The sequence below is a fragment of the Pristiophorus japonicus genome, chromosome 13 (assembly GCF_044704955.1).
Source record: "Pristiophorus japonicus isolate sPriJap1 chromosome 13, sPriJap1.hap1, whole genome shotgun sequence".
Taxonomy (NCBI): Eukaryota; Metazoa; Chordata; class Chondrichthyes; family Pristiophoridae; genus Pristiophorus; species Pristiophorus japonicus.
Window position 1 is genome coordinate 4,311,115 of NC_091989.1, and position 27,611 is coordinate 4,338,725.

At 49.1% G+C, this 27,611-nt stretch overlaps 1 protein-coding gene, 1 non-coding gene and 1 pseudogene across 3 annotated transcripts in view; all 3 read right to left on the reverse strand.

The window, feature by feature from the left end:
- LOC139278390 (histone-lysine N-methyltransferase SUV39H2-like) overlaps positions 1-27,356 on the reverse strand; it is a 47,714-nt gene extending 20,358 nt beyond the window's left edge. For both annotated transcript variants that reach the window (XM_070897072.1, XM_070897073.1), the window contains exons 1-3: positions 27,275-27,356; positions 7,797-7,942; positions 5,414-6,082 (exon numbers count right to left, since the gene is read on the reverse strand). In XM_070897072.1, coding sequence (XP_070753173.1) covers positions 5,414-6,082; positions 7,797-7,942; positions 27,275-27,338 — 879 coding nt within the window. In that variant the 5' untranslated portion in view covers positions 27,339-27,356. The remainder of the gene's footprint in view (positions 1-5,413; positions 6,083-7,796; positions 7,943-27,274) is intronic.
- On the reverse strand, positions 18,055-18,163 carry LOC139279152 (5S ribosomal RNA; annotated as a pseudogene).
- On the reverse strand, positions 18,186-18,258 carry trnak-uuu (transfer RNA lysine (anticodon UUU)). The gene has a single exon. It is a non-coding gene; the product is annotated as a tRNA-Lys (tRNA).
- Positions 27,357-27,611: the final 255 nt, after the last annotated feature.

Consider the following 27,611-nt stretch of genomic DNA (forward strand, 5'->3'; position numbering starts at 1 on the left):
ACCATTGGTGGCCCCTCCAACGAGGATGACTTGCTTCCACACCACAAGGGAGGAGTTCACAGATGCTTCAATGGAGGACCCGATGCTCCAGTCCTAAACTCCAGGGGTGGAAGATGCCTGTGCGTGGATTTTTTTTAACGTGGGGTGACCGTTGCACACCAGCCACCACACAAGCTTGACAGAGCGAGGTCTTTATCCAGTAGCAAGGGTTAACCAAGATGTCTGGAGACCTGCTCTGCTGCACGGACCCAGTGCGCTCACATATCACAGTGCGGGCTGGGCCCGTGCCCTCGTCTCTCCTGGTACCTGTACCCTCATTTGCTGAGGACCAAAGACAATGGGTAAATATTTACTATGGGGGGGAAGGGGGAGTAGAGTCCAGGAGGGCAACACAGAAAAAGTCAAAGAGCAAGTTATTATTTAAATGGAGAAAGATTGCAAGTGCTGCAGTACAGCGGGACCTGGGGGTACTTGTCCATGAAACACAAAAGGATAGTATGCAGGTACAGCAAGTGATCAGGAAGGCCAATGGTACCTTGGCCTTTATAGCAAAGGGGATGGAGTATAAAAGCAGGGAAGTCTTGCTACAGTTATACAGGGTATTGGTGAGGCCACACCTGGAGTACTGCGTGCAGTTTTGGTTTCCATATTTAAAAAAGGATATACTTGCTTTGGAGGCAGTTCAGAGAAGGTTCACTAGGTTGATTCCGGGGATGAGGGGGTTGACTTATGAGGAAAGGTTGAGTAGGTTGGGCCTCTACTCATTGGAATTCAGAAGAATGAGAGGTGATCTTATCGAAACGTATAAGATTATGAGGGGTCTTGACAAGGTGGATGCAGAGAGGATGTTTCCACTGATGGGGAGACTAGAACTAGAGGGCATGATCTTAGAATAAGAAGCCGCCCATTTAAAACTGAGATAAGGAGAAATTTCTTCTCTCAGTGGGTTGTAAATCTGTGGAATTCACTGCCTCAGAGAGCTGTGGAGGCTGGGACATTGAATAAATTTAAGACAGAAATAGACAGTTTCTTAAATGATAAGGGGGATAAGGGGTTATGGGGAGCGGGCAGTGAAGTGGACCCGAGTCCATGATCGGATCAGCCATGATCTTATTGAATGGCGGAGCAGGCTCGAGGGGCCGTATGGCTTAATCCTATTCCTTATGTTTATGTAAGAAAGGCGATTAGGGATGGGCAATAAATGCCGGCCTTGCCAGCGACGCCTACATCCCAGGAACAGATGAAAAAACAAATGGCGATTCCGTGTGGATGAGGAAAATTCTGCGGTTCCAGAGGAAAACCTGGAGTTTTCCCAGGCTCCTGGTCAACAATTCCCCTTCCACAACCATCACCAGTAACAGTTTATCTAGCAACTTCATTCAGGTGCAGTTAGTGGAACCTTGCTATGCCTGCCTACATTAAAGTGACTGCACTGCTGTAAAATGAATCGACACATCCACGAAAGGCACTGTAATAAATGCAAGTTCTCTCTTCTTTGACCGTCATTGACCAAAACAAACAGGGAAATGCACCGACTTTCTAACGAATATCTCAACTATTGATTTTCACCCCTTAATATAAAGTCGATCGATTTTGTTCCATTCCCATTCCTCATTTGCTCCTGGATTTAGGTTTTTAAACGTCTTGCTCATCAGAAAAGTAATACCTAGTTCTCACATTTGCCAACACTGTAGAAATATACTCATTTTTTCATATCACAATTAAGAATTAGGAGCAGGAGTCGGCCATTCGGCCCCTCGAGCCTGCTCCGCCATTCAATGAGATCACGGCTGACCTTCGACCTAAACTCCACTTTCCCGCCCGATCCCCATATCCCTCGATAACAGCTGAAGGAGGCCATTTGGCCCATTTTACGATTCCATATGGTAGCACAGAGTTGTTTCATAAATGATTTCAGAATTTGTGTCTTGACTTTAGGAAAGTTTATGCCACACACTGATCACTTTGTGTGCCCCGCTATCAGTTCTAAAATCACCCTTTCCCCGTTTAAGCCATTATTTCCGAGTTCGACTCCCAGTTTATTTGAACTGATATCTTGGGTTAACAATATTTCACAAAAATCACCCGATAGATTGCACCTTTTGGGCTGAAAAGCTCAAGCTGGTCCTGTCCTCCCTCCCGATGCCGATCCTCCTCACCGCTCTGACCGGCTGCTTTCTCGAGGGCCAGCACTGGATGCTGCATTCCAGTGTGCCCCCACCAGAGTGGGGGGGGGGCAGGGGACAGATCGGGGGGGGGGGGGGGCGAGGGACAGATTGGGGGGGGGGGGGGGAAGAAGGGGGGCAGGGGACAGATTGGGGGGGGGGGCGGGGACAGATTGGGGGGCAGGGGACAGATTGGGGGGGGGGCGGGGACAGATTGGGGGGGGCGGGGGGGCGAGGGACAGATCGGGGGGGGGTGGGGGGGCGGGGAGGGGGACAGAGAGACCCACTTCTCTCTTTCTCTCTTTCTCTCTTTCTCTCTTTCTCTCTTTCTCTCTTTCTCTCTTTCTCTCTGCTCCCCCCACCCCACACACATTCAGAAGTCACTATCTTTCGGATTACATTCAGGAGAAGTAAGAGACAGGGAAATCCATTGTATTCAAAGAATGGCAAGATCTATTGTTTTTTTTAAGCAAAGCCTCATGCTTGGCCTGACTCACGGCTTATGCAGCAGTCGGATGACATAAAATGAACTAAAACCAGGAGCATTATTATGTAACCCAGAAAAGGCCAGATAAAAATATTTCCCTCGTGATAGTCAGTGATTCATAACCCAGGCAGATTGTACAGCACTGGCTTTAGCTTTGATCGAGCTGGTGCCAGAGTCATAGCAAAGAAGATATGATCAACAAGTATTTATATAGCACCTGTAACGTAGTCCCAGGGCGCTTCACAGGACTGTTATAAATCAAAATTTGACACCGAGCCACATAAGGAGATATTAGGACAATGACCAAAAGCTTGATCAAAGAGGTCGATTTTAAGGAGGTCTTAAAAGGAGGAGTGGGAGAGAGGTGGAGAGGTTTAAGGAGGGAGATTGGGGCCCAGGCAACAGAAGGCACGGCCACCGATGGTGGAACGATTATAATCAGGGATGGTTAGGAGGGCAGAATTAGAGGAGCGCAGACATCTCGGGGGAGGGAGGGGGGTTGTGGGACTGGGAGGGGATTACAGATAGGGAGGGGCGAGGGCCATGGAGGGATTTGAAAATAAGGATGAGAATTTTAAAAGCGAAGTGTTGCTCAACACAAAGAATAGCAAAAAGGGGCAGGGATGGCAATAACTGAGGCCCCGTCTGCTCTCTCAGGCGGATGTAAAAGATCCCACGGCACTATTTCGAAGAAGAGCAGGGGGAGTTATCCCCGGTGTCCTGGGGCCAATATTTATCCCTCAACCAACATCACTAAAACAGATTATCTGGTCATTATCACATTGCTGTGTGTGGGAGCTTGCTGTGCACAAATTGGCTGCTGCGTTTCCCACATTACAACAGTGACTACACTCCAAAAGTACTTAAGAACGGAGATCAATACTTGGGGTGCAGACACTGCCCCGGGGATCGGTTATCGCTGGGGAAAGGAGGAGGGGCCTTCCCGCCTGGGACACAAGCCTGATTCCTTCCCAGTTTTTGGGACTGCTGTACCCGCCGCACGCTCCCAGTGTTTGCCGTCTTTACTTCAGACCTCCCGCCTTTGCTGTGCATTAGCTCGTGTGTTAGACTCTCAGCCATGCCTTCAGCTGCCTGGGCCCCAAGCTCTGGAACTCCCTCCCTAAACCTCCCCGCCTCTCTACCTCTCTCTCCTCCTTCAACATGCTCCTTAAAACCGACCTCTTTGACCCAGCTTTTGGTCACCTGCCCTAGTTTCTATTTATGCGGCTCGGTGTCAAATTTTTTAATCTTATAACACTCCTGTGAAGTGCCGTGGGATGTTTCACTACGTTAAAGGTGCTATATAAATACAAGTTGTTGTTCTTCTCATTGCCTCACCTCACTGGGGTCATCTTGTGTCATGTGGCACGTTCCCCCTTCCCTTATTGAACACAAGAAACAGGAGTAGGCCATTGAGCCTTTCGAGCTTCAACAGGATCATGGCCGATCTACTGAGCAGTTTTCAAGTCATTCGACTCATTCACATCCTCGTGATTGGAGTGTGTTCTGCCCCTTTCCCTTTCCCTCCCCCTCCCCCACCCCCTCCCTCCCCCTCCCACCCACAACCGGTTTTGCTCATCTCCCGATAACGGTGATCACCCACCATGCAAGTTCGCGGGCAGCGGTACTTTGGCCGCGCCCGGTCGGTGTGCTATTAGCGCTCCCCCCAGAGGCACAAAGGAGGCCAATTTCTCCCCAAACAGTCTAGTCCTGCTCAACTTTCGAACTGTTGCTACGCAGGAAGAAAAGAATGAATTAAGCAGTAATTCAAAGGAACGCACGTACCAGCTGCGGGCTGAACAACGCTGGTCCCAGAGTGCCGGGGCTGGAGAATAATGAAACGACAAAAGAGGGACGGCAAATATTCCAAGCAATGATTAATCACCTGTCTAAATACATCTCGGCTGCCCCGGGGACAACAGGAATTACACCGAGGGGGAAAACACCGATCGGCACAATTGGAAAAGCTCCTTAATGTAAATGGCCAAGTTCAACAGAAGGGGTTTTATTCACAGGATCATCACATTGCGGCAATCTCTAAACGCAGCTGCTAGTGCATTGCATCATCGACTTGAGTCTTCAATTCACAAAATAGCAAGCCCACAATCTTAGCCAGCCAAACATAAGTTGCTTCCTAACGAAAACAGGCTTTGGATAAGGGACGGAAAAGGGATAAAGAAGCTGTCGTCAATCTTGTCTGATCTTAGGGACTTTATCCATTGTAGGGAAGAGAAAGGTGTTCAAAGGGCATAGAATCATAGAAATTTACAGCATAGGTCGGCCCATCGTGTCCGTGCCGGCCGACAAAGAGCTACCCGGCCTAATCCCATTTTCCAGCTCTCGGTCCGTAGCCCTGTAGGTTACAGCACTTCAGATACACATCCAAGTACTGTTTAAAAATGCGATGAGGGTTTCTGCCTCTACCACCCTTTCAGGCCGTGAGTTCCAGAGCCCCCCCCACAATAGTAGCAATGTCATTGGGGCAGTCGACTGGGAGCCTCGACACACAGACACGCACACGAATAGAAAAAGCTGTAAGGAAGAAAGGAGGAAAGCTGGCCTCCGGATAGGTCACTGACCCACCATTGAACGGGTAACGCTGTGCACATATGTGGCACTGATACACTCGGCCTTTACAGGTTAAGTACTTGTGAGCAGCTCTGTTCCCGTGTACACGCGACCAGAGAGAGAGTCTGGTGATATAATGTTAGTGCGACGTGTTAGTTAAGGCAGCACCTACCACAAAGTAAAGGCAACCTACCTCTCCGACATATTCCATAACAAAACTATTCCTCTTGATTTTTTGCAGGGTTTTTATCCCCCAGCCTCTTCCGTTGCAAGTTCTAAAGATACACAGGTCATATAGTGTGCCTTTCTGTACTACGCGGTTCGGACACTGAGAATTGCAACTGCAGCAAGAATTACATTCAAAGATGGGTTTGCCAGGAGCAATCTTAAGCTGATGTTGGTCATCGTAAGCAAACTGTGCCCCCGCTTCCTCTGGACAGCACTTATCCTCCAAACAGTTCAAACACTCACAGCCAACCAAAGCGTCCCTGTTCAAACTTATTCCGTGCGAGGGCTTGTATTGATTAATGTAGTGAAAGTCCAATGGGGGGGGCTCAAAGTCCACTTCATTTTCCACCAGAATTTTCCCTCGATGATTCTTCTTCCTGTTGAGTTCGTCTTCCCACCTCTTGAGGGCCAACCTCTGTTTCGATTTCTTTAGGACATATTCCGCAAATGCAGATTTGTAATCTTTACAGTTGTTCACTTTCAGCTTTTTTGCCATTTTCACGTTTTTCAAGAATTTGCTCTGATCGTCCTGAAACTGCTTAACGAGTCCAACACATCGGAGATTCTTCCTGGGCTCCCACGTGTTGGTAGATTCCGGCCACCCCTTCCACTTCACCAGATAGTACTCTTTACCCTTGGAGGGGGAAAAAAATTGAAATTCAAAATGTTAACAAAACAATAATTGTGTTATAATACTGCTATTTTCTCCATCTTCACAAGACCCACGACATAAAAGGTTAGCAAGGACACAAGCAGCTTCAAACTTTGGCCTGCTCCTTTCAGACAGCGCGGTTCAGTTCATCGAATCACTTGTGCCGCTGCCAACGTGTATTTATATAGCGCCTTTAACGTAGTGAAACGTCCCCAGGTGCTTCACACGAGCGATTATCAAACAAAATTTGACACTGAGCCACATAAGGAGATATTCGGGCTGGAGGGAGGTTTTAAGGAGCATTTTAAAGCAGGAGAGGGGGGTAAAGAGGCAGAGAGGTTTAGGGAGGGAGTTCGAGAGCTTGGGGCCCAGGCCCCCATTGGTGGAGTGGCTACAATAGGGGATGTGCAAGAGGCCACACTGAAGAGAAAAGATGTGAAGGACCAGACCGATTAGATCCTTGGCAATTAACACAAAATGCGCTTCCTCCTGATCTCAACTTAGCGAGAGCGCCAACTAGTGGCAGTGGCTAAAATTATTCCACGGTCACCTGATCTAGCCTATTTAAAGGTGGGATAAAGCAGGGGCACCAGCAGTTTGGACAACAGCTTTACAACAAGTCACAACTGGAGCTACTTACTGAGCGCGCTTATTCTGGGAGGACCGAGAAAAATAACCCGTGATCTGTAACGAAACTGAAGCCACAAAAGCTGCTGCTAATATCCTCTGCTGCTGCTACAGATATCCCCGCAACCCCCCGCAAACAATCCCCCTGCAACGCCCCCCCCCCCACCCCGCAGGCAATCCCCCTGCAGCCCCACCTCCGCAGACCATCTCCCCCCCCCTCCCCCACCCCCCCAGACACCGCCTCCCACAGACCCCAGGTTAATGTGGAGTGAACTTCTGTTTTTAATAAACTTAATTAAACTGAAAGATAGGTAGAATTATTATTATTTTTTTTTTTTTAAAAAGACACAAGCCATTCCTGTAACTGTGGGTCAGCTGTGGCTCAGTGGGCAGCACTCTCTCTCGCCTCGGAGTCAGAAGGTTGTGGGTTCAAGTCCCACTCCAGAGACTGGAGCACAAACTCCCAGTGCAGTGCTGAGGGAGTGCCGCGCTGTCGGAGGTGGCATCTTTCACATGAGACGTTAAACTGAGGCCCCGTCTGCTCTCTCAGGTGGATGTAAAAGACCCCAAGGCACTATTTTGAAGAAGAGTAGAGGAGTTCTCCCCGGTGTCCTGGGGCCAATATTTATCCCTCAATCAACGTAACAAAAAGCAGATTATCCAGTCATTATCACATTGCTGTTTGTGGGAGCTTGCTGTGCACAAATTGGCTGCTGCGTTTCCCAAATTACAACAGTGACTACACTCCAAAAGTATTTCGTTGGCTGTAAAGCGCTTTGGGATTTCTGGTGGTGTTGAAAGGCGCTGTATAAACGCAAGTCTTTCTTTTAACTATTCTCAATGACACTCGTTTCATGTTGATCTGCGCCTTTATGAAGTAAAGAAAGGCTGAAACTTCAATCCACATTACCTGTGGGGGCGGTGTGAGTAGCACATTTATCAATGAGTGAGGATTAAATGAGAAGCTGCGTTACAAAGCCTAGTACAGAGGGACAGAGTCATTGTGAGGGGTTTGAAGAGAATAGCGGCTTCACTGAAGGGAGGAATCGCTTGTGCACATCCTGCCTACCTTCTTCTCCTTATGTCCACATAGATATTCTACTTCGTATTCCTGCAGGTCCTTTTTGTTGATCCCAAGGGCAGGACAGGTAAGTTTTTCTTCGCGGCACAGTTCCTGGAGAATCTCGAACGACGCTAAACACGGCACACACCATGCTGGACAACAAAGCAAAGAGGAGGCAGCATTAGTGTGGGTGGGAGCGAGAGGGGCAGCCAGGGGAACACAGGCAGAAATGGAAGGCCCAGCAATTATATCATTACTTTTAAAAATTGTTCGAGAGTCAGTACATCCATAATCTGCACCCTAAATGATCGACACGTTACAGCAATACATGTCTGATGTTGTGTCGCTCACACAATGTATCGCACCAAAACAGGCCATTGGGCCCAACCAGTCCATGCCGGCGTTTATGCTCCACTCGAGCCTCCTCCCGTCTTTCCCCATCTAAATCTATCAGCATAACCCTCTATTCCCTTCTCCCTCATTGGCTTGTCCAGCCTCCCCTTAAATGCATCGATACTATTTGCCTCAACCCCTCCCTGGCAGCGAGTTCCACATTCTCACCGCTCTCTGGGTAAAGAAGTTTCTCCTGAATTCCCCATTGGGTTTCTCGGTGACGATCTTATATTGATGGCCTCTAGTTATACTCTTCCCCACAAGTGGAAACACACTCTCTGTATCCACTCTATCAAAACCTTTCATCATTTTAAAGATCTCTATTAGTTCAAAATACTTTCTTCAGACACAATGTAATCCAAGTTTGGGAGACACGTCTATAATCTAAATACCCTGCTGGGACTTTTCAGTATAAATAAATTACATGCATTCACTTGTACTTCACTGACATCTTAAATTTATTTATGTTTAAACGTTGTAACTGAAACTCCAGTGCGTCAGAGAATTTTACCAACTCATCATTGCACCTTTCAGGAAACTGAACCGGCCATTTCATTGCTGGAACGATCATTTCGACAGTTGAACTGCTGTGTCAGAGACAACAGTGCATCAAACACAAACCACAAGTTATACCAGCATCGAAGAAAATGGCCCCTCTCTTCCTTTTTTCCCCAAATGTTTACGCCACACGCAAGTGTAAATGTGTTAGAAAATTCAAGTATTTAATTTAGCTAATCAAATACATTCCACTTCTATCGCGATCCAGCACGTTACTTAAGCCATACATTTCAACAGAACATTCAGTGAGCTGTGGTCAATCAGCAGGGCTTCCATTAGCGTGGTCATCGCCCATAGATAGTGCAGGTGATGAAAGATGGTACAAATATGGCAAAAATTGATTAAAAATGACACACTAGATCAGAGGTAGGGAGCAGCTAAAGTACACATTTTAAAACCCTTGCACGTTATTTTCTTTCGGGATAAGTCAGATGGGGGACACGCATGGGGGAAATCAACAATTTTTGTAATTTTTTTTTTAAAGCTTTAACTTTAGTGTTAAGTTAGCTTTATGGATATACTCCTCTTGCCCTCCTGGCCGGCCTCCACATTCTGCCCTCCGTAAACTTGAAATTATCTAAAACTCGGCTGCCAGTGTCCTAACTCACAACAGATCCTGTTCACTCCTGTGCTCGCTGACCTACATTGGATCCCGGTTAGGCAACACCTCAATTTTAAAATCCCTCCATATCTCTAATCTCCTCCAGCCCCACAAACCCACGAGTTGTCTGTGTTCCTCCAATTCTTGCCTCTTAAGCATCCTGATTATAATCGCTCCACCATTGGTGGCCGTACCTTCAGCTGCCGTTGATCTAAGTTGTGGAACTCCCTCCCCAAACCTCTCCCCCTCTTTGTTCTCCTTTAAGACGCTCCTTAAAACCTACCTCTCCTTATCTGGCTCGGTGTCAAATTTAGTTTGATAACGCTCCTGTGAAGCGCCATGGGACGTTAAAAAAGTTTTATAAATACAAGCTGTTGTTGTGTGACAACTTTTATTTTTACACCATCTTTAACGTAGATAAGTGTCGCAAGGCGCTTCGTAGAAGCAGATTTAGACAACAATTGGCACCGTGACAAAGAAGGAGTGATTAGGAAGGGTAACCACTAGCTTGGTCAAAGAGCTGGGTTTTTGAGGGGGGTCTGAAAGGAGGGGGGAGGTAGGGAGGGGATTGTAGAGCATACGGCCGAGGCGGGAGAAGACACAGCCACCAATGGTGGGTCAAAGCGGTTTAGGGATACACAAGGGGCCAGAGTGAGAGGGATGCAAGATCTGTGGAAGATAGTGGAGCTTACAAAGATAGGGAGAGGCAAGGCCATGCAGGGATTTAAACAAGTGTTGGTGGGACAAGGAGCCAGTGCAGGTCTGCCAGCACAGGGGCAATGGGTGTGACCCCGGAGAGCTTTGGATGGAATCGGCGCCGGGGTTATACAGTTTGTGGCGGGGGCCCCCCAAGGACAAGTGGTCTGGCCATCCCAATGTTTGGCCGGAGGAAACGGCAGCTTGTTCAAGGCTGTTTGCAAGTCTAAGAGCTCGAGGCAGTGGAGGTGTCGAGAGAGGAGACAGAGGCATAGAGCAGAGTGTCACCAGTACACATGTGGAACCTGAACCCATGTCTTGAAGCAATGGCGCCAAGGGGCAGCATGTTGATAACAGGACCGCCATGGGAGGACGCAGAAATAAGGAAACAAGTTTGGTTTTTTCCTCCATTTTTCCCCTTCCAATTCATTTGTCAACAGCTTTGGCCCCGACACCATTTCCCAGGTATATAAAAAGGCACAGGAACATAGAAAATAGGTGCAGTAGGCCATTCGGCCCTTCGAGCCTGCACCGCCATTCAATAAGATCATGGCTGATCATTCCCTCAGTACCCCTTTCCTGCTTTCGCTCCATACCCCTTGATCCCTTTAGCCGCAAGGGCCATATCTAACTCCCTCGTGAATATATCCAATGAACTGGTATCAACAACTCTCTGCGGCAGGGAATTCCACAGGTTAACAACTCTGAGTGAAGAAGTTTCTCCTCATCTCAGTCTTAAATGGCTTACCCCTTATCCGAAGACTATGTCCCCTGGTTCTGGACTTCCCCAACATCGGGAACATTCTACCCGCATCTAACCTGTCCAGTCCCATCAGAATTTTATATGTTTCTATGAGATCCTCTCTCATCCTTCTAAACTCCAGTGAATACAGGCCCAGTTGATCCAGTCTCTCCTCATATGTCAGTCCTGCCAGCCCGAGAATTATTCTGGTGAACCTGACAGTCTGGTGAACAGGACAGTGATATACCCAGTGTTACTCCCACCTAACCCACCTCCAATAACTATGGATGTTAACTCACTGTATGGAGAATTGTAGGCAGAAACTCAAGTCGTGCCTCATTGGAACACCAACATGCAATGACTTTTGAACTTTATAAATATAATTACTAAATTATAATTTTCTACATTACAAACAGTGACTTCACTCCAAAAGTACTTGGCTGTAAAGCGCTGAGACACATCCGGTGGTCGTGAAAGGCGCGATATAAATGCAATTCTTTCTTTCTTTAAATTCCAAATATAGCATGGCAGTATATAGAGTCACCAAGTAGCTAATACCATTTTAATCCTATGGGTGAGATACACCATACAGTCTATCACCTTACATAGGTCAAGGATCAATAGACAATAGTGGGATACCACCTGTTTACTGAATTTTACATTTTAAAAGTTGTGCAGCGTACACAATCTGCTGTCCCATGATTATGCAAGACATAATTCACATTTCTTCACACAGGTACTTAACAGCCAACCAACCGGACCAGTTACATAAATACTGGGGCTACAAGAGCGGATCAGAGGCTGGGTATTCTGCAGCGAGTGACTCACCTCCTGACTCCCCAAAGCCTTTCCACCATCTACAAGGCACAAGTCAGGAGGGTGATGGAACACTCTCCACTTGCCTGGATGAGTGCAGCTCCAACAACACTCGAGAAGCTCGACACCATCCAGGACAAAGCAGCCGCTTGATTGGCCCCCCATCCACCACCTTCAACATTCACTCCCTCCACCACCGGCGCACCATGGCTGCAGTGTGCACCATCTACAAGATGCACTGCAGCAACTCCCAAACCCGCGACCTCTACCACCTCGAAGGACAAGGGCAGCAGGTGCATGGGAACACCACCACCTCCACGTTCCCCTCCCAGTCACACACCATCCTGACTGGGAAATATATCGGCCGTTCCTTCATCGTCGCTGGGTCACAATCCTGGGACTCCCTCCCTAACAGCACTGTGGGAGCACCTTCACCACACGGACTGCAGCGGTTCAAGAAGGCGGCTCACCACCACCTTCTCGAGGGGCAATTAGGGATGGGCAATAAATGCCGGCCTTGCCAGCGACGCCCACACTCCAGGAACGAATCAATAAAAAATAACATCCCAAAATGAATTTCTATATTCAGGCACATCAACAACTAAGCTTGTGAAAACTTCTTGTGCTTTGATGTTAGGCGGTCGTAGAATAATAGAAATTGACGACACAGAAGGAGGCCATTCGGCCCATCGTGTCCGTGTCGGTCAATAAAGAGCTACCCAGCCTAATCCCACTTTCCAGCTCTCGGTCCATAGCCCTGCAGGTTATGGCACTTCAGGTGCACATCCAAGTACGTTTTAAATGAGGTGAGGGTTTCTGCCTCTACCACCCTTTCAGGCCGTGAGTTCCAGACCCCCACCACCCTCTGGGTGAAAAAAGTTCTCCTCAAATCCCCTCAAAACCTTCTACCAATTACTTTAAACCTATGCCCCCTGGTTATTGACCTTTGTGTCAAGGGAAATAGATCCATCCTATCCACTCTATCCAGGTCCTTCATAATTTTATACCCCTCAATTAAATCTCCCCTCAGCCTCCTCTGTTGCAAAGAAAACAACCCCAGCCTATCCAATTTTTCCTCATTGCTAAAATTCTCCAGTCCAGGCAACATCCTCGTAAATTTGCTCTGTACCCAGTCGATTGTAATCACCCAGTGTGACCTCAATCAATGAAATTCTGTATAATATAACAAGTGGAATCTGCAGATCTGAAGGGAGTACAGACACACCCGAGTCTCAGTAAATGCCACCAGTCTGCACTGAGAACATAAAGCTGCAGAACCAGATCTCGTCTCTCCGGATACCAGCAGGCTAGACTCCAGCATAAGAACATAAGAAATAGGAGCAGGAGTCAGCCATCTGGCCCCTCGAGCCTGCTCCGCTATTCAATAAGATCATGGCTGATCTGATCATGGACTCAGCTCCACTTCCCTGCCCGCCCCCCATAACCCTTTATTCCCTTATCGCTCAAAAATCTGTCTATCTCTGCCTTAAATATATTCAATGACCCAGCCTCCACAGCTCTCTGGGGCAAAGAATTCCACAGCTTTACAACCCTCTGAGTGAAGAAATTCCTCATCTCAGTCTTAAAATGGGCGGCCACTTATTCTGAGATTATGCCCCCTAGTTTTAGTTTCCCCTATGAATGGAAATATCTTCTCTGCATCCACCTTGTTGAGCCCCCTCAAGATCACCTCTCATTCTTCTGAACTCCAATGAGTATAGGCCCAACCTATCCTCATAAGTCAACCCCTCATCTCCGGAAACAACCGAGTGAACCTTCTTTGAACAGCCTCCAATGCAAGTATAGCCATTCTTAAGTATGGAGACCAAAACTGTACGCAGTACTCCAGGTGTGGCCTCACCAATACCCTGTACAGTTGTAGCAGGACTTCTCCGCTTTTATACTCTATCCCCCTTGCAATAAAGGCCAACATTCCATTGGCCTTCCTGATCATTTGCTGTACCTGCATACTATCCTTTTGTGTGTCATGCACAAGGACCCCAGGTCCCTCTGTACTGCAGCAGCAGACACTGTTCAACCATTTCAGGGAGTCCGGTTTTCCCTGGGCCAGTTTACACACCACATCAAGTGCCCAATCTAAATAGAGCTCAAATGTACAGGGTTCCAGAGACATTCGATTTGACAGCGATGTTCCCCCTCCGGCACGCAGCCGCTCACCATCGCTTCCACTGCGGCACAGGGCTCGCGCAGGGAAAGATAAAACTGGAGGGAACATCGAACGACAGCCGTTGAAAATTCAGCAAAGAAGACTATTCAGCCCCACGCGTCGACAAAGGATCCAGAGGATCCAACTCTGCAGCCGTGCTCTATACTCCAACCCCAGAGTCAACCGGGGCTCAGTGGGCAGCACTCTCAGCCGAGTCAGATGGTTGTGGGTTCAAGTCCCACAAGTGGCATTGAGCACAAAAATCCAGGCTGACACTCCCAGTGCAGTGCTGAGGGAGTGTTGAACTACCGGAGGGGCAATGCTGAGGGAGCGCCGCACTGTCGGAGGGGGCAGTGCTGAGGGAGCGCCGCACTGTCGGAGGTGCCGTCTTTCGGATGAGACTTTAAACCGAGGCCCTGTCTGCTCTCTCAGGTGGATGTATGCACTATTTCAAAGAAGAGCAGGGGAGTTATCCCCGGTCCTAGGGCCAATATTTATCCCTCAATCAACACAACTAAAAACAGTTTATCTGGGTCATCATCACATTGCTGTTTGTGGGAGCTTGCTGTGCACAAATTGGCTGCCGCGTTTCCCACATTACAACAGTGACTACACACCAAAAAGTACTTCATTGGCTGTAAAGCGCTTTGGGATGTCCGGTGGTTGTGAAGGGTGCTATATAAATGCAAGTCTTTCTTTTCTTTATTTCTGATTAACATTTACATAACCCGAGCTTAAAAATGTCAGGATTGTGGCAATACATTCTAAACCAACTTGTGACAAATACTTCTAACCTCCCCATTGATGTTTCTGGCACAAACCCGAATGTTTCACTTCTTGGTTACCAATTCACTAGCTGAAAGAAATAATGCTTCAATATTGACCCATTCAATGTTACACTTTGCATAGAATTACACAGAATATAAATCACAGAAACAGGCCATTGGGCCCAACCAGTCCATGCCGGCGTTTATGCTCCACTCGAGCCTCCTCCAGTCTTTCCCCATCTAAATCTATCAGCATAACCCTCTATTCCCTTCTCCCCCATTGGCTTGTCCAGCCTCCCCTTAAATACATCGATACTATTCGCCTCAACCCCTCCCTATGGCAGCGAGTTCCACATTCTCACCACTCTCTGGGTAAAGAAGTTTCTCCTGAATTCCCCATTGGATTTCTGGGTGACTATCTTATATTGATGGCCTCTAGTTATACTCTTCCCCACAAGTGGAAACACTCTCTCTGTACCCACTCTATCGAAACCTTTCATCATTTTAAAGACCTCGATTAGGTCACCCCTCAGCCTTCTCTTTTTTCAAGAGAAAAGAGACCCAGCCTGTTCATCCTTTCCTGATATGTATACCCTCGCATTTCTGGCATCATCCTTGTAAATCTTCTCTGCACCCTCTTCAGTGCCTCTATATCCTTTTTATATCCTCCTAGTAAAAGATTCTCTCGGAATGAGTGATCACAGTATGGTTGAATTTGTAATACAGATTGAGGGTGAGGAAGTAGTGTCTCAAACGAGCGTACTATGCTTAAACAAAGGGGACTACAGTGGGATGAGGGCAGAGTTGGCTAAAGTAGACTGGAAACACAGACTAAACGGTGGCACAATTGAGGAACAGTGGAGGACTTTTAAGGAGCTCTTTCATAGTGCTCAACAAAAATATATTCCAGTGAAAAAGAAGGGCAGTAAGAGAAGGGATAACCAGCCGTGGATAACCAAGGAAATAAAGGAGAGTATCAAATTAAAAACCAATCCATATAAGGTGGCCAAGGTTAGTGGGAAACTAGAAGATTGGGAAAATTTTAAACGACAGCAAAGAATGATTAAGAAAGGAAAGATAGATTACGAAGGTAAACTTGCGCAAAACATAAAAACAGATAGTAAAAGCTTTTACAGATATATAAAATAGAAAAGAGTGACTAAAGTAAATGTTGGTCCCTTAGAAGATGAGAAGGGGGATTTAATAATGGGAAATGTGGAAATGGCTGAGACCTTAAACAATTATTTTGCTTCGGTCTTCACAGTGGAAGACACAAAAACCATGCCAAAAATTGCTGGTCACAGGAATGTGGGAAGGGAGGACCTTGAGACAATCACTATCACTAGGGGGGGTAGTGCTGGACAGGCTAATGGGACTCAAGGTAGACAAGTCCCCTGGTCCTGATGAAATGCATCCTAGGGTATTAAAAGAGATGGCGGAAGTTATAGCAGATGCATTCGTTATACCAAAATTCTCTGGACTCTGGGGAGGTACCAGCGGATTGGAAAGCCGCTAATGTAACGCCTCTGTTTAAAAAGGGGGGCAGACAAAAGGCAGGTAACTTTCGGCCGGTTAGTTTAACATCTGTAGTGGGGAAAATGCTTGAAACTATCATTAAGGAAGAAATAGCGGGACATCTAGATAGGAATAGTGCAATCAAGCAGACGCAGCATGGATTCATGAAGGGGAAATCATGTTTAACTAATTTACTGGAATTCTTTGAGGATATAATGAGCATGGTGGATAGAGGTGTACCGATGGATGTGGTGTATTTAGATTTTCAAAAGGCATTCGATAAGGTGCCACACAAAAGGTTACTGCAGAAGATAAAGGTACGCGGAGTCAGAGGAAATGTATTAGCATGGATCGAGAATTGGCTGGCTAACAGAAAGCAGAGAGTCGGGATAAATGGGTCCTTTTCGGGTTGGAAATCGGTGGTTAGTGGTGTGCCACAGGGATCGGTGCTGGGACCACAACAGTTTACAATATACATAGATGATCTGGAAGAGGGGACAAAGTATAGCGTAACAAAATTTGCAGATGACACAAAGATTAGTGGGAAAGCAGATTGTGTAGAGGACAGAGAGGCTGCAAAGAGATTTGGATAGGTTAAGCGAATGGGCTAAGGTTTGGCAGATGGAATACAATGTCGAAAAGTGTGAGGTCATCCACCTTGGGGAAAAAAAAACAGTAAGAGGGAATATTATTTGAATGGGGAGAAATTCCAACATGCTGCGGTGCAGAGGGACCTGGAGGTCCTTGTGCATGAAACTCTTTTAGAGTCTACCTGCAAAACATAAAACATTAAACCGTGCCACCCGACCTGGGTGACACACCAGACATTTACAAGGCCCTTTTTTTCCTTTTATTTGTTTTTTTTTGTGTTTTTTTTTTGGTTTTTTTTTTTGGGCACTAAAATCACAATTTTCCCCCAGTGCCCCCTATAAAAGGGAAGGGGACACTAAAAGCACCGGCAATTAAAACAAATTAAACTTTAAAATGTAAATCAAATTAAAATTTGGTTGCCGGGCGTGATGATGCACTCCAGTCCCTCCGGTGCCCACCTCTCGCGGAAGGCCGCGAGCGTACCGGTGGACACCGCGTGCTCCATCTCCAAGGACACCCTGGACCGGATGTAAGAGCGGAAGAGAGGCAGGCAGTCAGGTTGAACGACCCCCTCGACCGCCCGCTGCCTGGACCGGCTGATGGCACCCTTGGCCGTGCCCAGGAGCAGTCCTACGAGGAGGCCTTCGGACCTACCCGCTCCCCTCCGCACAGGGTGCCCAAAGATCAGGAGAGTGGGACTGAATTGCAGCCAGAATTTCAGGAGCAGCCCCTTCAAATAATGGAACAGGGGCTGCAACCTCGTGCATTCAATAAAAACATGGAACACGGACTCCTCCAGACCGCAGAAATTGCAGGCGGCCTGGGAGTCCGTGAACCGGCTTAAAAATTTGTTGCACGGCACTGCTCCGTGCACCACCCTCCAGGCCAAGTCCCCGACGAATAGTGGGAGGACCCCTGCGTAGAGTGCCCTCCATCGGGGACCCCCGCCTCCTCCGGACGGCAAGATGGTACGCCATGGCGTGTCCGGACGGCAGGCGAGGATGGCAAAGTTGAGAGTGTGCAGGAGCAGCCCGTACAAGAAACCCCTCCGCGCGGAACTGAAAGGCACGGAGGGGATTTCCCCGAGGCGGCTCAAGTTGTGAGGCGCCGGCTCCCGAGGGAGGTTCCGGGGCTTGGCGCCGATGAGGAATTCCGTCCGGACGGGGGTCAGTTCGGACGGGATCTCCCCACGTGCTTGAGCCTCCTCGATGCACCTAACGGAGTCAGGGCCCAGAGCTGTTTTTAGCGACTCGATGGCATCGGCCGCGTGGCGGACGTTGGCAGAATTTAGGCGCCGCGCCAGCGTTTCTGGCGCCATCCAGCCCGCTCCTCCGCCATCGAGCAGGTCCCTGACCCTGGTCACCTCACCAGCCACAGCCCTCTCTTCCGACCGCCACATAAAACCTCGGTCGTGGAAAACCCTACTGCACCTGGTATTCCCAGGCAGTCTCCCATCCAAGTACTAACCAGGCCTGACTCTGCTTAGCTTCCGAGATCAGGCGCTTTCAGACTAGTATGGCCGTAGGCAAAAGTCGTGCTTTAAACAGAACGCCCGTACAGTGACTTGAACCCTGGACCCTCAAATTAAAAGTCTGATGCTCTACCGACCGAGCTATCCAGGCTCTAAAATAGTAATTGCATTCAAATGTCCCGTACAGGGATCGAACCAGCGACCTTAGTGTTAGTAGCACCATGCTCTAACCAACTAAGCTAACTGACCACAAAGTGCTCCAAAAAGTTAGTTTGCAGGTGCAGCAGGTAATCAGGAAGGCGAATGGAATGTTGGCCTTCATTGCGAGAGGGATGGAGTACAAAAGCAGGGAGGTCCTGCTGCAACTGTACAGGGTATTGGTGAGGCCGCACCTGGAGTACTGTGTGCAGTTTTGGTCACCTTACTTAAGGAAGGATATACTGGCTTTGGAGGGGACGATTCACTAGGCTGATTCCAGGGATGAGGAGGTTACCTTATGATGATAGATTGAGTAGACTGGGTCTTTACTCGTTGTAGTTCAGAAGGATGAGGGGTGATCTTATAGAAACATTTAAAATCATGAAAGGGATAGACAAGATAGAGGCAGAGAGGTTGTTTCCACTGGTCGGGGAGACTAGAACTAGGGGGCACAGCCTCAAAATACGGGGGAGCCAATTTAAAACTGAGTTGAAAAGGAATTTCTTCTCCCAGAGGGTTGTGAATCTGTGGAATTCTCTGCCCAAGGAAGCAGTTGAGGCTAGCTCATTGAATGTATTCAAGTCACAGATAGATAGATTTTTAACCAATAAGGGAATTAAGGGTTACGGGGAGCGGGCGGGTAAGTGGAGCTGAGTCCACGGCCAGATCAGCCATGATCTTGTTGAATGGCGGTGCAGGCCCGAAGGGCTAGATGGCCTACTCCTGTTCCTAATTCTTATGTTCTTATAATATGGTGACCAGATAATACAGCTGTACTCCAAGTGTGGTCTAACCAAGGTTCCTTCCCCCACTCCACAATGGCACAAATGACATAAAAGCCTCTATGAGGGATGCCCAAGCTTGCGTCTTGGAGAGTAACATAGAGCATACCATGGATCCTCTTGAGCCCCACACGAGCGTTAAATGCATGTCCCCCATAATGTGGACATATCGTTGCTGATACAACAGGCCTTGTGCTGCGATTCGGTATTTATCCACCAACACGACAATGGAACCAAGAGCAGACTTTTCCAAAACGCCAGATCCACAAAATTCAAACAAACTAGCAAACAGGAAGTGCAAATGTAAATCGGAGTTTCACTTGGGCTTCGGGGCTGGAATTCCAGGGCTCAGGGGCTGCACACGCCCCCAAGGGTGCAAGTTAGACAGCCTGTATATCATCATCATTGGCCCTAGGGGCAGAGGATGACTTGCTTCCACACTAAAAACGAGTACTCAGGTGACTGATGAACTCATTTTAAATGGTGGAAGATGCCTGTGCATGAATTCCTTTAACGGGGGTGGCCATTGCACACCACATGGACTTGACGGAGCGAGGTCTTGGTCCAGTGGCAAGGGGATCTGAGATGACTGTCGACCAGGTTCCACCGCATGTGTAAAGGGATGGTACCAAGGTGGCTCTCTGCCTGCATTTGTACTGCCATCGAGTTATTTCTCGTCTCCCTTCTCCATCCAACTGCTTGGCGGCAACGATAACTTGTATTTATATAGCGTCTTTAACGTAGCAAAAACGTCCCAAGGTGCTTCACAAGAGCGATGGTCAAACAAAATTTAACACCGAGCCGCACAAGGAGATATTTGGGCAGGAAGCTTGGTCAAGGAGGGAGGTTTTAAGGAATGTCTCGAAGGAGGAAAGAGAGGTAGAGAGGCGGAGAGGTTTAGGGAGGGAGTTCCAGAGCATGGGGCCCAGGCACGGCCACCAATGGTGGAGCGATTATAATCGGGCAAGCCAGAATTGGAAGAGCGCAGAGGTCTCGGGGGGTTGTGGGTCTACGGAAACACAACAAAAACAGGAAATTGGTAAACAAAATAAAAACGCAAACCCCAATCTCTTCCTTTTCACACAAATATTTTCTTTACATGCTGAAAGGAGAGATACTGAAGACCGGTACAGCAACAGAGTTACTCATAAACCCAAGGATGATTCAGCCTGACCTGCCAATGTCGAATCAGTCACCTTGGTATCTCCAAACACAGCAACAAAAGGACAGAAAGCACGAGATGGTTACTTATATTCCTTTGTAACTGACTTTTAAAAGGCTTCCAATTCTCCCTCTTTAACAAGCTTTGCCGACTCCAGTGTCAATGGCTGCAAATCTTTCCAATCAAGTTACAAACTTTTAACTTTTTCTGATGCAAACCTGGATTTTATAGCAATGTTTTTTTGCTATAAATAGATATTAGCAAAATATTTTTGGCAGTCACTATGCTAAATAATGGGCTGAACACAAGGAAACTTCCTACTCTTCTTCAAATAATGCCATGGGATCTTGAACAGTCACCTGAACCGGTAGGTAGGATGGTGACAATGTCTTACCCCAACATCCTATTCCTTATATGGAGTATATTCATGACATAAATCGATAGAATTTGGATATTAAAGGGAATCGAGGGATATGGGGATCGGGCGGGAAAGTGGAGTTGAGGTCGAAGATCAGCCGTGATCTTACTGAATGGCGGACCAGGCTCGAAGGGCCGAATGGCCGACTCCTGCTCCTATTGTTATGTTCTGTAAAATAAAAGAGTTTTCACTGCCATATTACAGATTACAGCGTAAGTTGACTTTGGGTTTTAAAGTCTTTCTTACTCATCTTACACTAGAAACATAGAAAATAGGTGCAGGAGCAGGCCATTCGGCCCTTCGAGCCTGCACCACCATTCAATAAGATCATGGCTGATCATTCACCTCAGTACCCCTTTCCAGCTTTCTCTCCATACCCCTTGATCCCTTTAGCCGTAAAGGCCACATCTAACTCCCTTTGAATATATCTAACGAACTGGCATCAACAACTCTCTGTGGTACAGAATTCCACAGGTTCACAATTCTCTGAGTGAAGAAGTTTCTCCTCATCTCGGTCCTAAATGGCTTACCCCTTACCCTTAGACTATGTACCCTGGTTCTGGACTTCTCCAACATCGGGAACATTCTTCCTGCATCTAACCTGTCCAATCCCATCAGAATTTTATATGTTTCTATGAGATCCCCTCTCATTCTTCTAAATTCCATTGAATACAAGCCTAGTTGATCCAGTCTTTCTTCATAGGTCAGTCCTGCCATCCCGGGAATCAGTCTGGTGAACCTTCGCTGCACTCCCTCAACAGCAAGAATGTCCTTCCTCAGATTAGGAAACCAAAACTGTACACAATATTCAAGGTGTGGCCTCACCAAGGCCCTGTACAACTGTAGTAAGACCTCCCTGTTCCTATACTCAAATCCCCTAGCTATGAAGGCCAACATGCCATTTGCCTTCTTCACCGCCTGCTGTGCCTGTATGCCAACTTTCAATGACTGATGTACCATGACACCCAGGTCTCGTTGCACCTCCCCTTTTCCTAATCTGTCACCATTCAGATAATAATCTGCCTTCCTGTTTTTAACCACCAAAGTAGATAAATCTCACATTTATCTACATTATAACCACATCTGCCATGTATTTGCCCACTCACCTAATCTGTCCAAGTCATCCTGCAGCCTCTTAGCACCCTCCTCACAGCTCACACTGTCACCCAGCTCAGTCTTATCTGCAAACTTGGAGATATTACATTCAATTCCTTCATCTAAATAATTAATGTATATTGTAAATAGCTGGGGTCCCAGCACTAAACCTTGCGGTACTCCACTAGTCACTGCCTGCCATTCTGAAAAGGATCCGTTTATTCATACTCTTTGCTTCCTGTCTGCCAACCAGTTCTCTATCCACGTAATACATTACCCCCAATACCATGTGCTTTAATTTTGCACACTAATCTCTTGTGTGGGATCTTGTCAAAAGCCTTTTGAAAGTCCAAATACACCACATCCACTGGTTCTCCCTTGTTCACTCTACTAGTTACATCCACAAAAAATTCTAGAAGATTTGTCAAGAATGATTTCCCTTTCATAAATCCATGCTGGCGGAGGAAAGGTATATATTTACTCATGTAGAAGTTTTCGCGCTTATTCTTTCTTAAAGCCCAGGTTACAAACATCCTCCAGCAAACGTTGGGAATACCGAAGCCAGTGTCTTCAGCCCACGTCACAAACTCCTTCCCACTGACACCGACACAACCTCCCTCGCAGGCCAGCCTCTCAGGCTGAACCAGACTATTCACAAACTCACCGTCCTAGTTACCTTGAGCCGCACATCCTCTCCATCACAAATACCGCACAAGTCAATCGCCACAACATCGGCCATCTCTGCCCCTACCTCAACCAATTTCACACTAAAACCTTCGTCCATGCCTTTCTCATCTCTGGACTCAACTCTTTTTATGCTCCCCTGCCCAGCCTCCAACTCTCCATCTTCCGTAAACTTCCAAAGTCCAAAACTCTGTGCTGCCCGTATCCTAGCCTGCACCAAGTGTAGCCCTCCCATCACCCCTGCCCTACACTGGCTCCCAGTCCCCCAACATCTCAAATTACAATTCTCATCCTCGTTAGAACTGCACCAACAGCAACCTGGATTCCTATAGCACCTTTAACGTAGTAAAACGTTCCAAGGCACTTCACAGGAGCGTTATCAGATAAACCAAGGCCTCACCCCTCCCCATTTCTAACTTCCTGTAACACTGAAAGCTCCCCATTGAAGTCCCCATTCCTCAAATTATGGTACACCCCACTTCCCTCCCTATCCCTATCCCTATCCCACCACTGAGAACCGTGCCTTCAGCCACCGAGGGAGGACCCACAGGCTGGAATCCCCTCCCAAACTCTCTGCCTCTCTTTTCCTCACTTTGACCAAGCTTCTGGCTGCCCCAACAAATACATAAGAACATAAGAATTAGGAACAGGAGTAGGCCATCTAGCCCCTCGAGCCTGCTCCGCCATTCAACAAGATCATGGCTGATCTGGCCGTGGACTCAGCTCCACTTACCCGCCCTCTCCCCAAGTATAAGAACATATACCTCCTCCTTTGACTTGGAATCAGCTTTTCTATATTAAAAAAGGTGCAATATAAATGCAAGTTGTGAGATACCTTTGAAAGCCATGACATGCCAGATGCAATACTTTCAAAAATAAAGATACACACACAGGGCAGTAGAAGTTTGGAACTCTCTTCTGAAAATGGCAATTGATGCTCGAGATCAATTGTTAATTTTAAATCTGAGATTGATAGATTGTTGTTAACCAAAGGTATTAAGGAATATTTCCTCCCTCTGCCTCTTTTTTCTCCTATAAGACACTCCTTAAAACCGACCTCTTTGACCAAGCTTGCCCTAATTTCTCCTTGTGTGTGGTTCAGTGTCAAATGTATGTGTTTTGTCTTGTAATGCTCCTGTGAAGCACCTTGGGACGTTTTACTACGTTAAAGGCGCTATATAAATGCAGGTTGTTATTGTTGCTGTTGTTGTTGTTGTTGTGGGGCAACGGCAAGCATATGGAGGTAGGTCACAAGTCAGCCATGATCTCACCGAATCGCAGAACAGGGTCGAGGGGCTAAATGACCTCCTCCTGTCCCTATGGTCCTACTGTGGCAACATCACATTAAGCTCCAAACATAAAAAGTGTGTGTGAACTTGAATTTAAGCTTTTGATTGCACACTTTTGCACGATAGCACTTGTCTACGCTGCCAATGCCAAGCCTCCTTCCCCAGAGGGCAAAACTTATCACAATTTTACAATGAAGATTGGACATAAAGGCAAACGGTTCGTTGCGCACAGCACGGTTCAGCAACACTTCCTGTACACGCTGAGTTTTCATTGCACCGCTTCTTTTTTAAATAAAAGAGGCGGAACAAAGCCAGCAGAAGATTTGCTCACTGTGCCTCAAAACTGAAACTAAAAAAGTTACAGCAGTACAACGCCCTCGCAAGCCAAACGTGCGGATTAAAACATGGTTTATAGAAGAGAATAAACTGTTCATTGCTTCTAGGAAGGTTTAGCCTCCCTCTAATAAAGTTTTTAAGCTTAGTTGCGAACCTCTCCTTTAAAATAAATGATATATAGAGAGAGTAAAGTTAAAACAGGAACTGCCACATCAGAGGCTCAGGCATGCAACATCGCACCTAAAGCTGGGGATCCCTGCGAGCCATAGCTAGGATTACATCGGACATACAGCACAGAAACAGGCCATTTGGCACAACCACTTCATTCCTCCCGTCTTTCCGCATCTAACTATCAGCATAACTCTCGATTCCCTTCTCCCACCTATGCTTGTCTTGCCTCCCCTTAAATGTATCAGGAACTTCTGTAATCCCAGAGCTGGGATCCAAGTAACTCCTGCAATCCCCGTGCAATGATCCCAGCGACTCCCGGTGCAATGACCCCAGTAACTCCCAGTGTGAGCTGCTCCCGGTGCATTGGCCTCACACTCCTGGTGCAATGACCCCAGTAACTCCCGGTGCAATGACCCCACACTCCGGGTGCATTGACTCCCGGTGCAATGACCCCAGTAACTCCCGGTGCAATGACCCCACACTCCGGGTGCATTGACTCCCGGTGCAATGACCCCACACTCCGGGTGCATTGACTCCCGGTGCAATGACCCCAGTAACTCCCGGTGCAATGACCCCACACTCCGAGTGCAATGACCCCAGTAACTCCCGATGCGAGTTCCCGGTGCAGTAACTCCCGGTGCAATGACCCAGTAACCCCACGCTCCCAGTGCAGTGATCCCACACTCCGGGTGCATTGACTCCCGGTACAATGACCCAGTAACTCCCGGTGTGAGCTCCCGGTGCAGTGACCCCAGTAACTCCCGGTGTGAGCTCCCGGTGCAGTGACTCCAGTAACTCCCAGTGTGAGCTCCCGGTGCAGTAACTCCCGGTGTGAACTCCCGGTGCAGTGACCCCAGTAACTCCCAGTGTGAGCTCCCGGTGCAGTAACTCCCGGTGTGAGCTCCCGGTGCAGTGACCCCAGTAACTGCCAGTGTAACCCCCCGGTGCAGGGTGCAGTAACTCCCGGTGTGAGCTCCCGGTGCAGTGACCCCAGTAACTGCCGGTGTAACCCCCCGGTGCAGGGTGCAGTAACTCCCGGTGTGAGCTCCCGGTGCAGGGTGCAGTAACTCCCGGTGTGAGCTCCCGGTGCAGTGACCCCAGTAACTCCCGGTGTAACCCCCCGGTGCAGTGACCCCAGTAACTCCCGGTGTGAGCTCCCGGTGCAGTGACCCCAGTAACTCCCGGTGTGAGCTCCCGGTGCAGTGACCCCAGTAACTCCCGGTGTGAGCTCCCGGTGCAGTAACTCCCGGTGTGAGCTCCCAGTGCAGTGACCCCAGTAACTCCCGGTGTAACCCCCCGGTGCAGGGTGCAGTAACTCCCGGTGTGAGCTCCCGGTGCAGGGTGCAGTAGCTCCCGGTGTAACCCCCCGGTGCAGGGTGCAGTAACTCCCGGTGTGAGCTCCCGGTGCAGTGACCCCAGTAACTCCCGGTGTGAGCTCCCGGTGCAGTAACTCCCGGTGTGAGCTCCCAGTGCAGTGACCCCAGTAACTCCCGGTGTAACCCCCCGGTGCAGGGTGCAGTAACTCCCGGTGTGAGCTCCCGGTGCAGGGTGCAGTAGCTCCCGGTGTAACCCCCCGGTGCAGGGTGCAGTAACTCCTGGTGTAACCCCCCGGTGCACGGTGCAGTAACTCCCGGTGTGAGCTCCCGGTGCAGGGTGCAGTAGCTCCCGGTGTAACCCCCCCGGTGCAGGGTGCAGTAACTCCCGGTGTGAGCTCCTGGTGCAGGGTGCAGTAACTCCTGGTGTAACCCCCCGGTGCACGGTGCAGTAACTCCCGGTGTGAGCTCCTGGTGCAGTGACCCCAGTAACTCCCGGTGTGAGCTCCCGGTGCAGGGTGCAGTAACTCCTGGTGTAACCCCCCGGTGCACGGTGCAGTAACTCCCGGTGTGAGCTCCCGGTGCAGGGTGCAGTAACTCCCGGTGTGAGCTCCTGGTGCAGTGACCCCAGTAACTCCCGGTGTGAGCTCCCGGTGCAGGGTGCAGTAACTCCTGGTGTAACCCCCCGGTGCACGGTGCAGTAACTCCCGGTGTGAGCTCCTGGTGCAGTGACCCCAGTAACTCCCGGTGTGAGCTCCCGGTGCAGGGTGCAGTAACTCCTGGTGTAACCCCCCGGTGCACGGTGCAGTAACTCCCGGTGTGAGCTCCCGGTGCAGGGTGCAGTAACTCCCGGTGTGAGCTCCTGGTGCAGTGACCCCAGTAACTCCCGGTGTGAGCTCCCGGTGCAGGGTGCAGTAACTCCCGGTGTAACCCCCCGGTGCAGGGTGCAGTAACTCCCGGTGTGAGCTCCCGGTGCAGGGTGCAGTAACTCCTGGTGTAACCCCCCGGTGCACGGTGCAGTAACTCCCGGTGTGAGCTCCCGGTGCAGGGTGCAGTAACTCCCGGTGTGAGCTCCTGGTGCAGTGACCCCAGTAACTCCCAGTGTAACCCCCCGGTGCAGGGTGCAGTAACTCCCAGTGTAACCCCCCGGTGCTGGGTGCCGTAACTCCCGGTGTGAGCTCCCGGTGCAGGATGCAGTAACTCCCGGTGTGAGCTCCCGGTGCAGGGTGCAGTAACTCCCGGTGTGAGCTCCCGGTGCAGGGTGCAGTAACTCCCGGTGTGAGCTCCCGGTGCAGGGTGCAGTAACTCCCAGTGTAACCCCCCGGTGCAGGGTGCAGTAACTCCCGGTGCAGTGAGCTCCCGGTGCAGGGTGCAGTAACTCCCAGTGTAACCCCCCGGTGCTGGGTGCAGTAACTCCCGGTGCAGTGAGCTCCCGGTGCAGGGTGCAGTAACTCCCGGTGCAGTGAGCTCCCGGTGCAGGGTGCAGTAACTCCCGGTGCAGGAGCTCCCGGTGTGAGCTGTTTGCGGAGCCCGGGCCGGGTTGCCCGGTCCCGGTCCCGGTCCCGGTCCCGGAGCGCGCGCCTCTCCCCCGCCGCCTGCAGCAAACCACAAAGCCCCGGCCGGTGCACGCAGCAACAATGCAAGCCCCCGCGGGCCGGGGAGAGGGCAGCGAGAGCGGTGTGTGTCCGCCAGCCCCGGCACCCGGCCGCCCATACTCACTGCCTCGGGTTTCAGCCATCTTGGACTTCCCATTCAAACATGGTGGCGGGCAAAGACGCTGCATTAAAAGCCCCAAGCTCCTCCCTCGCTCCCCCCGCTTTGTTAAAGACAAAGAATCCAACAATTTGAAATGAATGCAGCCGGCGCCGGCTGCTGACGCTGCCTTTACCCCGCAGGCGTGCGCTCGGTTTATTTACTGCCCCCCCCGCCCAACTTTCTTTGTGTGTGCCTGGGACTGGCTGGCAATGCTAAGCCTCCCCCTTGCAAACAACAGTCACCCTCCTTTGCATCTGGTCTGATGCATTTCCTGCTGTTAAACTTCAAATCGCACTTTTTT